Genomic DNA, 18,018 nt, shown 5'->3' with positions numbered 1-18,018 from the left:
AGTTTTTGAGTTTTGAAAAATGACGTCAAGGTTCTGAAATTAGTGCCAAAGTGATTGTAAAAAACTGTAAGGTTCGTGATGTTTTTTCCTGTGATTTTGTGGCCACATTTCTCCCCATCTTTTTCCGTTTTCTTTTCAACTTCTATGTAATGAAAGTTTTTCCAAATGCCATTTATTCTTTTTCTCCCAAAGACGAACTCAGGCTGGCGGGCAACGGTCCCAGCTTTTTCGGTGTCAGACTTAATTAGGGCCCAAGCAAGGCCCATCGGGCTTAATTTGAGCCGGAACACGCTGGAACATGTTACGGCACCTCCGACGTTGGATCCGGAACCTTTTTTATTGGCTCCGGCACCTCCTGTGTCACCAGGAAAAATGAATCGCCTAAATGAAGTGTTCTGTTCTGTAGTGTTGTGTAGTTATCTGTCTTGTTAGGCTTTATTCCCCAATGAAGTTCCACAAAAATCTTGTGTTTGCATTTTCGATGCGTTTTGAGGTGAATTTTCAGGGTAAGACAGAGGGGGGAGAGGGACGGAGGGAGGGGAGACACTTCAACAGCGCGGCGCTGCACTTGTGCTGGTTGAGATTAGAGCTTAGATTGGGCCCAAAAAATCAAGCCCGACCCTACCCGAGCCCGTGCACGTGTCTGAGCCCTGCCCGATTTACACCTGACTCTTTTTTTAATATGTGGGCCGTTATAACTGACGTTCTCAACTACAATTCAGAGTGGTTTGAACTGCGGAAAGCAGTTTAAAATGATCTTAATGAATAATGCAACAAGAGCGAAGCATGTAAACCGCGCTATTTTTTTATTCAGAATGGAATGGATCGCAAATAGATTCGAATGAAGAAACGTAAAAACAAAAACAAAAAAAAAGCCCAACGCATTTCTCTGTGAGGGCTTGCCATGCCCTCAAGGGTAGCTTATGCTTGGAGAAGTAACAAAAAAGGGCGTTGAAGGCTGACTATCATCTTTTCTGCCACGGCGAGCCTGCTTCATGTGTCTGTTCATTTGTCCCCGTTTTATTTGCTGTCGTAGGCTGCACTTAGCCTAATGCACTCGACAAAGCCGACACATATGTTGTCACTGCCCACTACTTGTTTAAAATGGTTACATACTGTACATCCGACTTTCCTCCAAACTTGCTCAAAGGTAATTCTCCTGTTTTTCTTTTTTTCTTTACATCTTCAAGCTCCATGTTGCACTTAAGCTCCACAATACAGGCCCGCAGCCCCGGTGTGATGCGTGCGAGAGGAGGAGATCCGGGCATGACGCGTTACATTTTGTAACTGTAGTCCAACCTTTTTGGACACATTTGTTACTTTGGCCTAAATATAGATAGATAATGTTTCTGATTATGGCATAGCTTTATCCCCACCCAATTAGGCTAATAAAGTAATGATAAAAAAAAAACACAAATGCTTGATCAAGGTCCCGGCCCGGCCCGAGGATAGTGGCGGAAAACAACGGCCCGACTCGGGCAGAGAATATAAACTCTAGTTGAGATTGCTGTTATAGCCTCATTTCACTCAGGGGAAAAATGTCAGAAAGATAACAAAGTTTGCTTAACTTGTTCAAATACGCAAAAACAAGCAAAAAACGTTTCTGCTGATCAAGAATGTGGAGACCACGGTGGGTTTTTTGGTTAATTTAATAGTCCGATGGATAACTGCTGCTTGTGAAAACTTTTTTACATTTTGCACCGATGCAGTACATGTTCTGAAATAAAAATAAACTGTTGTCCTGATACACACACAGCGTTGTTTAGTTTTTTTTAGTCAGAGAAGCTACTAGGCAGTGTCATTTTATTTTTTTGTTCCGTTAACTCCAACCCCCGTTTTGAGTCGCCGGATCCACCACCCCTCTGCACTCCGGGACCTCCCACTTTACAAATTAAGCACTGATCTTCGTGTTCCCTGGATCCAGCTGAATCTCTTGATATACGCCACGGCCATTTCCGCCTAGACTTCTATGTGTGAAAAAATCAAGATTTATTGAAAACCTACTTTGCCAAACTCCTCCTAGACCGTGCGACCGATCTATACAAAACTTGGCAGGTAGCATCTCCAGACAGACCTGACAAAAACTTATCCAAAGAATTTTTATATGATAAAAATTGCACATATTACGCACAAAGAAATTTGTGTAGCTAAGTATGAAAACACCAACTTTGCCATATCTCGACCCAAAAAATTGCTATCAACGCAAAACTTAAGATTCTTGTTTGCCATTACCCTCTGGAGGCGAAACTGTACAGCGATTTGGCCCATACCTGTAAGCGGGCTCCATAGCGCCCCCTAATGCGTGGAAGGCCTTAACTTGGACATAGTTGCTCCGATCTTCACCAGATTTAAAAGCTATATTGCTCTAATCATTGCGGACATATTTCCCATTTAGCTTCATTAGCTCCGCCCAACCGGAAGGTGGCCATTTGTAATTATGCATTTTTCAGGTTTTTTATATTCTTTTGAACTCGTCCTAGGCCGTGATTTTCAATCTTCTTTGCGGGTAGTATCTGTTGACCCTCATGACGAAAAGTTATCCAAAGAATTTTGATAGTTGAACAAATGCTAAAAAGTTACAGCAACTTCCTGTCTAACCAGGAAGTTGCGTTATCTTGGCAACAATTATTCCAATTGCCCCTCATGGCCGGTTTAGCATCTGTGCCAAACTTGGTGGCAATCTGCCATTAGATGGCGCTGTTTTTATTTATTTTAAATTAATCAGCAAAATATTGATATATGAGAAACCTACTCTGTCTAACTTGTCCTGTGGCGTGAGTCCGATTGGCACGAAAAACTGGCATATAGACTCGGAGGACCCTCGTGACAAAAAGTTATCAAAAGAATTTTGATAGCTAAAACAATGCGTAAGTTATAGAGGACCAACTTTGTGTAGGTGGGTGTCGAAACAGGAACGGTTGTATCTTGACAACGTTAAGATACAACTACAACGCTATTCCGATGGACACAAAACTTAAGACAGTTGTTCCTCATGTGCCAATGAGGCTGTGTGCCAAATATGGCGTCAATTGGCCTTTAGATGGCGCTTTATTAATTTTTGTAATTACATAGCAAATTTGCTTTATGCGAAACCTACTTTTTTAAACTCCTCGTAGAGCGCGAGTCCCATCTGCACAAAAATATACATGTAGACTCGGTGGACCCTCATGACAAAAAGTTATCAAAAGACTTTTTTAAGCTAACACAACGCACAAGTTACAGAGGACCAACTTCCTGTAAGGGGCTGTCGAAACAGGAAGTTGCGTATCCTACCAAGATTTATTATTATTAAAAAAAAGTTCTTCCTCGTGGTCGGTTTAGCATCTGTTCCAAACTTGGCGGCAATCGGCAATTAGATGGAGCTGTTTCAAATTTATTTCAATAATCGGCAAAATATCGGTATCTGGGAAATGTACTTTGTCTAACTGCTCGAAAATCCGTTTAGAGACAATGGTCAGGTTGGAGGATAGGTAAAACACAGAACTTTCACCAAGAAGAGTGGGGATCGAATCCTGAGTCTGACCTTGTGTCCTGCAATTGATATTTCCTTTTCACGTTTGTTGTTTTCCAAACCCTAACCCCGTTATTCTTTTCCTAAACCCAACCAGTTGTTCTTTTCCTGAACAAAACCCGCGTATGATGTTGCCTCGCAATAAGACGTAGCCTCGCTATAACACGCAACTTGGCTTTAGAAAAGTGACACATGCCAGGACATGCCACTTCCTGCTGCCACATGCCACTTAAAAATCAAACTCCTACTGATTCTTATTTACATGAAACTTAGAATGTGTGGTCTACATGATATTGCGTACGCCAGTACCCCCTGGGCAAGGAGCGAGGGCCCATCATCCCTGCTTGCAGCTTTAATTTAGTTTGTTGTTGTCGTTTCCGCTCGTCTCACTCTCTAACTCACTGCTGTGAATTCAGAAATGCACAACATTTGTTTATAATGACTATTTCCTCCCCCCCGCAGAGACTGACGCCCGCTGGAACAAACCAACAGCGGCTTCGGGAGCGGTGTGGGATGACAGCTGCCAGTGCCACCGCGGTAAAGACTTTGGCTGGAGTACATTCATTTCTCACAAGCAATTGCACAGGAGGAGTTTCCTCAAGAACGATGACCTCATCATCACTGCTGAATTTAATGGTGAGAATCAGAAATATCAGCTCTTCTTCCCGGCTATACAGGTTATTCCTACATCAAATAGTCTGCCAAACGAAAGCACATTTTTTACATTTAAAAAAAAAAAAGCCTAATGCAAATGCACATGGGCGTAGGAAGCATTGGAAATGTGGTTGGGAGAATCTTAACGGGCTCTGGTGGCCTTCCCCAAGACTCAGAGAGAGAGAGAGAGAGAGAGAGAGAGAGAGAGAGAGAGCAGATGTAATTTCCTGTATTCTGGTGCCTTTTAACAGAATCAGAAAGAAATTTATTGCCACAGCAGTCACGTGGAATTTGCCTTGGTGATTGGTGCATACGCACACAAACAAACATATTAAACATGAAAAAGAATAAACAATAAATACAATAAACAGAAAAAAATATCTACAAAATGGAAGTGGTAGGTGGTTTTATATTTTTTTCTGGCAATACTAGCATTAGAAAATGATGGTTACATTTCGTAATTTCACCCACGGGAAGTGGTCGGCCCCAGATGTTGTTTTTTCCTAAGATGTTAAAAAGTACAGAAATTGATTTGATTTCTATAACTTGAGAATCTCTTTATGCTTGCATGCAATTTCTATTAAATTCATTTCTTTAATCTTATCAAATCAATAAGTAAAGAAAGAGTCACTTGTCCCACCATCATATAGTGGCTCCGACCCATGCAAATGCTGGTTTAGTTCATATTAATTATTTCAGATTCCCTTTTTCCCCTGCTACTTTAAATCTTGTCTCACTTCTCTCGTACATATTCACACCTTGCCATCTTGAATGAGATAGCACTTTATTTAACATTTTCATCAACTTGTCGTTTCGTTAGATTTGACCCACCTGATCGAAGCACGTGCTTGTCATCCCAACCCTTGTTTTAACGGAGGCGTGTGTGTGGAAAGTGAAGGGAGAGCCTCATGCAGGTGTGTACATGTGTATTTGCATTACTAAATGTGTACATTTTGATTGTAGGAATTTCAGATTTTTTTTTTTAGAGAATTGGGGATATTTCATCTCTGAAAGATATGAATTCAAATTCCATGTCAATTAGGCACAGGCTAATACTAAAGTAAGCACTTACATAAGGCTTGCACCCATACGTATTTAAAAGTACACTCTCATGTCTGTGTGTTACGTATGGAGCCAGAGCCAAAAGTCCATTAGCTTAGCTTAGCATTAAGATTGGAATCAAGGTGAAATAGCTTGCCTGTCTCTCCCCAAAGTAAAAAAAAAAAGAAAAAAAGCCTAGCAGCACCTCTTGAGCTAAGTAGTTAGCATGTTGTATCTTGTTGGTCTAAAATGTACAGAAATAGAAATGTAAAAACGTCAGTTTGTGGTTTGATGGGCAGCTATATAGTGTTTTGCAACTATTACTTGGTGGCAGTGACTTCTTGGAGTTTTGTCATTACAATAAGGTTGGGAAGTGTTTGGTGGACAGATAAACTGTTCTCGTAACTCCCTCTAAAAAACACAAATGTCTGATTTTGTACCGATTAAAGAAACAAGATGCTACGTGTTAATCGGTGAGCTGTTGGTAGGTGGATTTTTTTAATTTGGAGCCTGGCTAGCTGTTTCCTCTGCTTTTAGTCTTGATGCCATGTTAAACTATGCTAATACTTACTGGCTATACTTAATGCACAGACTTGAAAGTGGTATTGATTTTCTCTTTCAACCTTAGCAAATAAGCACATTTCCCAAAAATGACAAACTATTGCTTTAAAATTTTACAAGGTAAAATGTATGTGAACCAACCTTAGGGTGTCATTTCCACTGGGGACAGGGTCCCCCACACTTTCAAATTGTGAAAATCTTTGACTCAAATTATTCTCTCAAGTCTTGGCGATCGCCCCTATATTAAACAATAAAGAAAGTAAGACTCTTTTTCTTCTACATATTTTAGTAATATTCTTTCTGGCAGAATTTATCATTATGATCAACTTAATTATTTCCTGGATTTTGTATCATCATAGTCCCTAATGTATGTAGAAATGCAGGAAATGGGATTAAAATTTAAAACATTTGTCTGGCAAAGGAACCCCAGTTTTTTGTCCCTCCCCTTTCTCAAACCAATGTTACACCCTTGAACCAACCTATTTTGTTTCCAACAAAAACACAATCTTTACTTCATCCTCATCATCAACTTTCTCTGTTACTACAAGAGTAGTTTTCTATCTCTTCTAATGTACACACCCTATTGATCTAAATGTAATGCTGCTGTTTGCTATAGACAAAGCTCTGCACTGCTTAAATTACTCTTGCTAGCCAGATGACAAATGACTCAGAAAATTCAGTAAGAGGCCAAAGAGAATCAAATGTTTAGCATGTGTATTTGTGTGGACACAAAGCAATTACTTATGCTTCAGGAAATAATTTTGCATAACTAAAAACAATTATATCTGCTGACTTTCAGGTGTGCATCAAGCCTGGTCACCTACTACACTGGTAAAAGGTGTGAGAAACTGAACATAAAAAAAGGCATTCTGGGAGCGCTGATTTGCGGCGCAGCAGGAATCGTAGTCCTGACACTGGCCATCTTCAGCATCATCAGGAGAGCTCAGTGAAACACATTTCTGAGAAATATGTGAATATGTGTCTTCTGTATTCATTCAGCAGTGAAAGCACAGCATACAGTGCCAACACTGGAGAGAGAAGTATTAGTATCAGTTTATAGGCTTATTTATGGACACTAAACCCTGGGCCTATATCTGTTGTGCGCCCACATGAAATAATTAAATGTTTTCCTCCTTAGACTATGGCTAGAAATCAAGCCCCAACAACTAAAGCAAACATTTCAACTGTCAAATTTTAACATTTTGCAGGAGAGCAGCAGTTTTGTGTCTTAAGTTTGTTTGATGTGTATAATAAAGATAATCTTATTAGTCCACTAAAAGTTATGAAAAATGTATAGTTTGGATTGAAAATTCTGAGTCATGCATAGTGTAATGAACAATAAAAGACATTATATTCATTTATTTCAATACATCGTTTTAGATACATATGCTGGTTAGACACACAAAGTAGAGGTTATAGTTCACTTGGAATAGTGTAGATTTACAGACTTTCCTTTCAATTAACATTATCAAACCAAGCCAAAATCTATGTTCTATTATTCAATTAAATTCAATTCAATTTTATTTATAGTATCAAATCATAACACGAGTTATCTTGAGACACTTTACAGATAGAGTAGGTCTAGACCACGCTATAATTTACAAAGCCGCAACAATTCCAACAATTACAGTAATTCCCTCTCTATTATAAAGTCAACTCAATATAGGTTTACATAATTCACAACAAATAATGAAAGGGTCCCTTTGTCTTTTTTCAACCTGGACCTTTTTGCTGTTTTTGTGTCTGAGTGACCGATGAGACAACAATCTTTGAAGTTTGCAATTTCGGGGCTGTTTCTGGTTAAACAAAAATGATTTTACTCCTTAACAAAAATGTCTGTCTCTGTAGACATTTCTCATTATCTATGAGCCTGCCGGTGGCAAAAACAGCACTTTTAGTGTCCAAAATTGAAGATGCGTATTAGCAGCCCGGTTCGCTGATGCAGCTTTCTCGCTCAATACTGGGCCAATTTCAAAGATTTTTGTTCACATTAGTTACTTACACATCAATACATGGGAAATAGGATCCAGGTTGAAAAATACCCAAAGTACCTTTTAAGTGCTTTGAGTCACTATGGATCCCAAGCCTATCCTTAAAGCTATAAAATAACAGTTCAGTATTGTGTGTCACTTCTATGGCACTTATAATGCAAATCATAAATAATCTTATCATTAAGAAAAAAAACATAGCTAGATTTACAACTTCCTACAGCAGGATTTGACTTAATGTGAAATCTTTGTCAGCCTCAGCTGAGGATGATGACCATCAGTGCTAGTCCTACTACTATTAATAATGGTCAATTCTACCAAGTCAAGAAAAATGATCAAAACATCAGTGTTCTATTTACTTTATATAACAATTAACCTAGTTTTATGATATTCATCTATACATTTGTTACTGTCTACTACAGGGTTCAGCAACCTTTTTAATAGGAATTGCGATTTTAAAATGTTTTTGTTAATCAGTTTGCCATATCTGCATTAAGCCTGCCACTGTGTTATTTTTTTTCCCATTGCACAGCATTCTGTGAAGAAGGCAAAAAGTACTGGCCAATCGTCGTCACCGAATGCGGATGGGAAAAACTACCTTAAATAACAGGCTGTGGTCCTGCAAATGGCTGTGAAAGAGCTCATTTGGCCTGGGGATTGGAACATTTCCAAAAAACTCTCTTGCACTTATTGCTAGGGTGCCATTGGTTGAGCCACTACATGCCAATTGGGGCACGCGGGCCTATGGTTGCCGACCCCTGGTCTAGTGAATATATTGACTCTTAAGAGTTGTAGGCTACAAGTGGCGCTGCATACAGTACATATGAGTTGCTGTTTCCGTCTCCATAATCTGAAATGTAGAGATGAACAAGTGTTGGAGCCATAATGTAGAACATTTAAAGCCTAGATACCCACACTCACAAAATATATTTTCTGCTGTGACATGTGGCAGAAAAAGTGATTAATTGCTATTTAAACTGACAGACCCATTTCCATAGGTGTAATTTACAGGGGGGATGGGCTAGATACAATCCCCCCAATATTGAAAACTGCAGTGCAACCCACCCCACAAACCAATTAGAATTTCCTTTACATAAGTAGAGACATTTGAAACATAACTTGATGCAAAAAAAAAACTAATTGTTGCAGAGAAATTCACCAAATTGCAAAAAACGTTTTGATGCTCAAAGTTTGAAAGTGGAGATTACTTTATCATCTAAAGGCATGAAATGCAATGCTTATTGAAAATGTGTGTCATTGAAGATGCAAGAAATGCATTGACACAAGTAAAAATTTGACTATTAATGACTTAATATAAGACTGACCTTGGTCTTCATTTGTCTTTTGTGTATGTGGTTGAATTCAAATTCTTAGTGCTCTCAGTTTTTCCTTTTGAATTTTCCTGGGGGTGGGTTATTATACGTTTCCATCATTTTGTGCGGTAATTCTGGATAGACCTCATGGTAAACTTACCGTTATGATCTTAAACATTTCCTGACAAACCTGTAAATAATTACAGAAATAGCTGTAAGAAACTGGGCATTTGGTAAATACTAAACAACAACATAATTGGGAACAATTTAGGGCCCCAGGCATCAAACCCAAACACAGGTGAGAATCCTTACTTATGACAACTGGATATTTGAGAGAAAACCATTTACATATTGACAGTGATAGAGCATGATAGATATATTCCCATATACACTACTGGTCAAAAGTTTTAGAACACCCCAATTTTTCTATTTTGTTATTGAAATGTTAGCAGTTCAACTCCAATGAATAGCTTGAAATGGTACAAAGGTAAGTGATGAACTGCCTGAGGTTAAAAAAAAAGTAAGGTTACCCAAAACTGAAAAATAATGTACATTTCAGAATTTTACAAACAGGCCTTTTTAAGGGAACAAGAAATGGGTTAATAACGTAAAGCTCTTTATTAAGCTATTACTTACAACCCCTCTGTTTGTATAAAAGTATTGTTGGAACACACTGTGGTACTGTACCCTTGTGATCATTATTTGAACAGTAATGTACTGCAGAAAGTAGTGTGTTGCTATAGAAATGGCGGGAAAAAGGCAATTAACAATGGAAGAGAGACAGACCATCATAACACTTAAGAATGTTGGTCTTTCCTACAGAGAAATTGCGAAGAAAGTCAAGGTGTCAGTGAGTACAGTATTCTTCACCATCAAAAGGCACTTAGAAACTGGGGGAAACTCTGACAGGAAGAGGTCTGGCAGACCCAAAGCCACAACAGAATCAAAAGACAAGATTCTAAGAGTCAACAGCTTGCGTGATCACAGGCGGCTCACAGGACAACAGCTTCAAGCACAGCTTAATAGTGGTCGTAATAAGCAAGTCTCAGTTTCAACTGTAAAGAGAAGACTTCGAGCTGCAGGTTTGATAGGTCGAGTTGCAGCAAGAAAGCCATTGCTAAGACGTCAGAATAAGAAAAAGAGGCTTGCCTGGGCCAAGAAACATCGTCAATGGACTACTGAAGACTGGAAGAAGGTGTTATGGACTGATGAATAAAAATTTGAAATCTTCGGTTCATGACGCAGGATTTTTGTACGCCGTCGAGTAGGCGAAAGGATGGTTCCTCAGTGTGTGACATCAACTGTCAAACATGGAGGAGGAAGCGTGATGGTCTGGGGCTGTTTTGCTGGATCCACGGTCGGTGATTTGTACAGAGTGAAAGGCACCCTGAACCAAAACGGCTACCACAGTATTTTGCAGCGCCATGCATTACCCTCTGGTATGCGCCTAGTTGGTCAGGGGTTCATCCTACAGCAAGATAATGACCCAAAACATAAGTCCAAGCTATGCCAGAACTACCTTAGCAAAAAAGAACAAGATGGTAAGCTTAAAAACATGGAGTGGCCAGCACAGTCACCAGACTTAAACCCCATTGAGCTGGTTTGGGATGAACTGGACAGAAGAGTGAAAGCAAAGCAACTTACAAGTGCCACACATTTATGGGAACTTCTGCAACAGAGTTGGGAAGAACGTTCTGAAGAATATTTGATTTCCATTGTAGAAAGAATGCCACAAGTGTGTTCAGCTGCTATATCTGTTAAAGGGGGCTACTTTGATGAGTCAAACATTTAGAATACATTTTGGTTTATAAATTGATTCCATGATTTCTTTTTTAACTTAAATTGTTCATTTGTTCTATTCTTTCATTTCAGAGTACAATAAGACATTGAACTGCATGAATTTCAATAAATACTACAATAAATATTTAGGTATTCATATCTGCAAGGACCACAAGGAATGTCAACAACTTAAGTTTTCGTCTAAATTGAAGAAGACTAAAACAATACTGAATTTATGGCTTCAAAGAGACATTTCTATTCTAGGTAGGATTCTTTTAACTAAAGCAGAAGGGATTTCAAAATTTGTCTACCCTGCCCTCTCTCTCAATGCCCATGATTCAACATGTAAAGACATAAATTCCATATTCACGAATTTTGCATGGAAAAACCGACACCATCATTTAAAAAAAGCGGTGCTTTCTGGTTGTAAGGATGAAGGTGGATTTGAACTTCTGGACGTCTTTGGACTTGAATTACACTTTTAAGGTGAAATGGTTGAAGGAATGTTTGAGAGCACCAGAGTCTTTATGATACTTTATCCCCAATAACATTTTTAGTAGTGTAGGAGGTCTTAAATTTGTATTGAAATGTAACTACAATATTACAAGATTGCCGTTAAAACTATCCCAATTTTATCAACAACCTCTTTTGGCCTGGAAGTTTCATTCTCACAACATTTCTCCACACAAGTCTATCTTATGGAATAAAGAATGCATCACTAGGGGGAAAAAGTCACTCTATTTGCAAAATTGGATCAATAGAGATATTATCTTCGTAAAAGATCTTTTTGATTGTAATGGTCAGTTACTTAATTATGAATCTTTTCTCAGAGAGAAAGCATTCTCTCTCAGTTGGAGGCTGCGCAGTGACGCTCAGTGCTCACCAGAAAAGTGCTTCTAATATCCTTCACTGGTCTCCGTCCAGAGAAACGGGATCTGTTGGTCCATTCTTATATACTGTCTATGATTGACTACAGCCAGTAGTAGGAGTAAGAGCTACTTACAGCCCATAGGGGGTTGGACTGTCATCTTTATCCGAACATTGCCGAAGCAAAACTCGCGTCAGCCATCTTGAAGCTACGCTAAACAAGCTCTGTCTTTTTAGCAGAAAACTTTTACAACAAGTATGTGCATTTAAACTACCGCACATGGGATACATTGGTACAGATCGGAGAATATGCAGGACACTTTATTACAGACGGAATATTCCACACACCGTGAGCTTCGCCTGCTACGGAGACCAGCAACTCAGCGTTCGGTGTCGCCCGATGACGCTAGACGGGGAAAGGGACCTCGACAGCAGTTCGGTGGAAAGCTAACGCTAGCCGGCCACCTGTTCAATCAATCCTGCTTGCAAGTGTCCGCTCATTAGACAACAAACTGGACTACATCCAACTTCAACGAAACTCCCAACACGAGTTCAGAGACTGCTGTCTTTTTGTTGTTGTGGACACATGGCTGAACAACTGTGTACCGGACTATCCAGCTACCAGAGGCCTGTACTACGAAGCAGGATTTGGCATTAATGAGCTAACTTAAGGTTCAACCCAGGGTTTTCTGTACCACGACGTTGGATCACTTGTTACCGGGTTAAATCGCCGTGGTAACTTATGCTGAACACCTAACCGATCAGGCGGTGCTTGGTACGCAGAGAGAGAGAGAGAGGGGGAGAGGGTGCGCTCATAAAAGTTAAAACATTTAGAGACCGACAACCCCGTTAACATTCCCTGATGGGTATTTTTATGAAAAATATATATTTAAATGGGAGGGAATTACATATCGTCTATTTGTCGGCATCTTGAGCCGTGTGTCACCAATGCGCACATCTGTTTGAATTATGTTTTTATATGTTTTATTTGCTCTCACGATCGCTTACCACTGCCAAGGTTGCAGCTGAAATAATAGGCTAAAGCAACGACAGTTTATGGAAAGCACAAGTATAATTATGGTCAGATCTTGTGCCTGACTGATGGGGAAGTGATATTACTAAGTGTTGTGATTTACGCATCTACAGCGTCCGCTATTTTTTTAACCAGCTTTCCTCCTGTTTTTGGGGTGCTTGTATCCAACTAACTGCTAAAGTGCTGAATAAATTAATAACTATATTTTTTTATTTATCTTTTTAGTTTTTATTACTCATATTGTTTTTTACAATTTTTCACTTGTTTTTTTTATGAAGTTATTTTGATGTATTTTTTTTGTATTTGTTTATTAATGTTTTTTTTTTCATCCCAAACAAGTGGCAATCTCCGCGCACTATTGCTTATGCGTGCTGGCGTTGTAATAATCCGGTATACCAGGAGATGGCATCATAATCTAAATGATTTTGGACTAGAGCTCCAGCAAATGTGTGAAGAAGAATGTGGGCAGCTTTGTTCTGTTGTCATGTGCACAAATATGTCTGACTGCTGGGGTCCGTTCCAGGAAGGAGGTTTAACAAACTCTGAGTCTAACCCTGATGTCTGAGTTGATTTACCCTGAGATGGGAAACTCAGAGTTTTCGGTTCCAGAACAGCTGATTTGAGTTGGTTCAATCAACTCGGAGTAGGTTCACTCAGGGTTACACGCGTGCACAACCACTATAAAAAGGCAGCACGAATGGAGCCATGATTCTACGATTCACCATGGCAACAACCACAAACAAACGGGTGGGCGGAAATACTCATGCGCACAAACAGCGAGTTTGAACATGCATTTCGTTAAAAAAGCAAGACAGCGGCTGCTGCTGCAAAAGAGAGAGAATTGGTGTGGGAGAAAATTTCTGCTCAAGTCAATGCGTACAGTGTATTAATTTCATATTTAATCACAGTTAACTTATAATATTACTGGTGAAAACTGGAATTGTATTACACCTATAATTTCATTTAGGTGCAATCCTGTGGGCGAAAAAGTAAACTACAGGCTACTAATCCCATTCTGAGGCTGCAGAACCATGATCATTAACAGAACTATAATGTATAATCATTTATTTCTTTTTAATGGCTCTCATTGGTTTGTGTCCAGGGAACACTACAAAAACGTTTATAAAACGTTTCAGAGTGAGTCACACTTTTCTGACGGCTCTACAGTGGCTTTACTATTACAGTGTGATCCGCTACACTGTTATAAAGAAAACTGCCGTTTGCAAAAAACGTAATGCGACATAAAGAATCTGCTTGGATGTTAAAGCCTGTCCACGATGGTGGATGTTAGTGATATGAGGATAGATAAGGTATCTACATATCTGATGGACTGTGATAAAAAATACCTCTCAAATCGGTTATGTGGAAATGAAAATACATCCATATACAATCATCTCCCGACGTAAACTCTCTGTGAATTAATACAGCTTTTTCATCAATGGGATCGTTGACAAAAGGACATGACATGTTTGAGAAATAAACGTTTTATAATCTGCCTAACATAAACTAATACGTTTTTTTATTCATGCAGATAACAAACTGCATTAAAATGCGCCTGATACAGACTGATTGAATGAATGAATGAATGAGGATATGAGTTTCTCCTCCCTCTGAGAGGAGAGAAACTCAAGTTTTTCAGGAGGAACTCGAGGTTTCTTGAAGAAAACCTGCTCCCGACCAGGTTAGGTTCACAGGCTCAGTTACCATAGTAACTGACTCTAAGGTTAAGTTAACTCTCTTTCTGAAACGGAAAACCCAGAGTTTCCCTCATCTCAGGGTTAACAAACTCAGAGTTTTCACTAAACCTGCTTTCTGTAACGGGCCTCAGGTCTTCTCTTCAGCTGGAAAATATTGATACCTTTAAACGCATAGACTAAAAATATACTTATTCAGTCTTTCTTTTTCCTTAGAGTCTTTATATTTTATGGTTTAAGTGTTTATACTTATTTTAATGTCATCATTTCTATGGCTTTAGTGTTTATACTTGAACATGGTTGATCTTGTTTTGGCAATAAACCCTTCTCTGATTCTGAACCCACATCAATCTATTTTGAGCCTTTTTCCGTTTGCTTGTGGAGCGTTGTAATAATCCGCTCTACCAGGAGATGGCAGCATAATCTAAATGATTTTTAGAATAAAGCTCCAGCAAATGTGTGAAGAATTGGTGTTGTGAATATGTAACAGCAGAGCAGCAGCTACGTGACATTTGAAGATGACATAGTATTTAGAGTGACAACAGTAGCGAGTAGTATGAAAGCCCAAAATTCCGCTCTGGGAGGTTGGTTGGGGTGGTGGATGGGTCAAACAACACAGGACTATGACCCCGGAGACCAAGGTTTGTGTCCCGTGTGTCACGTTTCCTAAACCCAACTGTCGCTTTCTTCTTTTCCTAGACCCAGCTGTCCCATTCTTGTCCCGTTCTTCTTTTACTAAACCCAACTGTCCCATTTTACTTTTCCTAAACCCAGCTGTCCTGTTTTTCCTTTCCTAAACCCAACTGTCCCGTTCTTGTCCCGTTCTTCTTTTCCTAAACCCAGCTGTCCCGTTCTTCTTTTCCTAAACCCAACTGTCCCTTTCTTGTCCCGCGTGTCACGTAAACATACCTTTTATAAGCCCACCCACGACCTTTCCCTAAACCTAACTGCGCAAAAGTAGAGATGGTCCGATACCGATACTGGTATCGGTATCGGCTCCGATACTGCCTAAAACACTGGTATCGGTATCGGAAATACTGGAGTTTATGCACCGATCCGATACCACGTAATAAAGCCCTAAAGAAAATCTACGTTAAAGTAGTTCATGTTCTTTTTACGTTATAACTGACTGTCAAACTGGAGAATAAAGGAAAGTTCTACGGCATTCATTGTTTGTATTTGTTCATGTTTTACAAAGAGTTTAACCTGAGCCAGACCGACAACAAAGATAGAAATCATATCACATCCATACAGGGATATTAGTATACAGTTGTTAAAACATAATAAAATATATGACACACTGGTATTGGATCGGTACTCGGTATCGGCCGATACGCAAGTTCAGGTATCGGAATCGGTATCGGGAAGCAAAAAATGGTATCGGGCCATCTCTAGTCAAAAGTGACGCCAATAGTCCCTACCCAGCGCGTTAAGATACAGCGTGTTTAGATATGACGCTAAAGGAGACTTTAACGTCAATAACAACGGCAAAAGCACCTGACCAAGCGTCCGTATTTTACGCGATTGGAGTGAGAATGTGTTGCAACATTCCATTCAGTGAAAAGTCTGAACAAAGCCTCTCTCATCCGAAATAATTCGCATCATAAATTGTTACACTGTTTTCCTTTCTGAAAATGTATCTGCTTAAACCAACCTTGAACCAATCCTCCTTTCCTATGGCGCCTCTTTCTTATATATCTACTCTCACATCATTTAATTGAATGGAGTGACTGTTAGAAAATGTATATATTCTTGTGTGCCAAATTAAACCTTTAGAACACTGTGAAGTGAACTCTACTTCAGACAATTGGTCTGTCCAGAAAGGTGGCTTTGCTGGCTACAACTCAATTCTTTGATTTACATTGGGGAGGGCTTTTAAAGCCATATTTTCACCTGATAAAAACTAGGGCTGCACCATATGAGGAAAATATGCGATAACGTTGTTGAATATCGCAATAATTATATTATTTGCGATAAATTAAGTAAGCGGAGGACAGTTGCCTCCGCCGAAGTTCATTAATACCTGACAATGGACACCTCGAAGGGCATTAACCCGCTTATACCATGGTCACTTGCCAAATATATTTTTAAAGTGCCCATATTATGAAAAAAACACTTTTTCTGGGATTTGGGGTGTTCTTTTGTGTCTCTGGTGCTTCCACACACATACAAACTTTGAAAAAAATCCATCCATGCTGTTTTGAGTGAGATAGCTACGGTTTCTGAATGTGTCTTGCTTTCAGTCTCCTAGTGAGCTGTTCAAAATCGGCCTCGGACTGTGATGTCACAGTCCGAAATGAGCTGGCTAACCACAACCGTTAGCTCGTAGCGTTAGCGTTAGCCTGCTAATGCTAGCGTTAGCCGGCTAACGCTAACGCTAACGCTAGCATGCTACGTCGTTCTCAATAGCAAAGCACTGCTAAAACACACACAAGTTCACCATAATCTACAAAAGAACTACTTACATGTGCGCCCTCATTTAGAAGTCTCCCAGCTAATCCTGCCTTGTAACTGACCAAAGTTGAAGAAACAGGCTTTCTTTTACTGTCTCTAGAGTTAGCTAGCTGACATGCTCTACATCTGAGCTACTGCGCATGTGCAGTGCAATCAAAGATAGTACAGAAGAAGAAGATGAAAAGAGGTCTCACTCTGTAGCTAAAACAGAAACAGGTGAAAAGAGGATCTGCAGCAGTGAGAGAGAGCTGTGCAGTACAACAACAATATGGTGTTGTTGGTATGGTATTGAAAATTAAACCATATAAACCTATTCTGGTACAACCTTAAAATACAATTATGAACCTGAAAATGAGCATAATATGGGCGCTTTAAAACATTAGTTTATGTTTTAATACCTGGAACAATGATTCCCATCCTATAAGGTTCTTATGCAATGCAAATGTTGTTCACTCCTCCAGGAAATAGGAAGAACCTTAGATACGACTTGTCACGCTTAGCAACGGGAGATATTTATAGTCCGCTCAGCTCGTAGAAGCCTTCAGCTTAGCTACAAGCCAGAAAGCTAACGCTATGCTAGCAAGATTCAAAGTCAATAACATTGTGTACAGTTGGCAATCAGGCAACATAATTTGACAGTATGTTGAACAACAAGACAAGCTAGCTATCCAGCCATGTCATTGTCCCCAAAACAATATAAAGATTTTCACAAACAATGTTAGGCTACTTTCGGTCGAAGCCTTAGCTAAGTAGCAAGCTAAACGGCAGCTATCGCTGATACAAAGTAAGTAAACCCTTACTTATTGTGTTAGATTTGCCATAAAGCTGATGCCAATGCCAGCAACATTAAGCCTAACCTAAACAGTTATTGCTCATACCATTTTTCAAACAGTACGCTGACTGAATTTAGACCATGTAGGTTATTGTATTTTATTTTGAAAAGTAGAAGCCCGACAGCACCAGACGGGAGGCTCCAGGCTGCAGCCGTACAGTCTTGCATATTTTTGTCAAACGCCAGTTTAGTGTGAAATGCCAGTGTTGCCGCATTTTTGTTTTTTCCAGCGGCCCAAATCTGCCCAAGAGTGCATTGGTCTTTCTGGCATTTCACCAGAACTTTTGTGGG

At 39.6% G+C, this 18,018-nt stretch overlaps 1 protein-coding gene across 1 annotated transcript in view; it reads left to right on the top strand.

The window, feature by feature from the left end:
• LOC120546235 (meprin A subunit alpha-like) overlaps positions 1-7,103 on the top strand; it is a 29,689-nt gene extending 22,586 nt beyond the window's left edge. The window contains exons 12-14 of the mRNA XM_039781021.1: positions 3,974-4,147; positions 4,986-5,079; positions 6,567-7,103. Coding sequence (XP_039636955.1) covers positions 3,974-4,147; positions 4,986-5,079; positions 6,567-6,717 — 419 coding nt within the window. The 3' untranslated portion in view covers positions 6,718-7,103. The remainder of the gene's footprint in view (positions 1-3,973; positions 4,148-4,985; positions 5,080-6,566) is intronic.
• Positions 7,104-18,018: the final 10,915 nt, after the last annotated feature.

The sequence above is a fragment of the Perca fluviatilis genome, chromosome 18 (genome assembly GCF_010015445.1).
Source record: "Perca fluviatilis chromosome 18, GENO_Pfluv_1.0, whole genome shotgun sequence".
Taxonomy (NCBI): Eukaryota; Metazoa; Chordata; class Actinopteri; order Perciformes; family Percidae; genus Perca; species Perca fluviatilis.
This window is presented reverse-complemented; position numbering and strand designations above follow the sequence as displayed.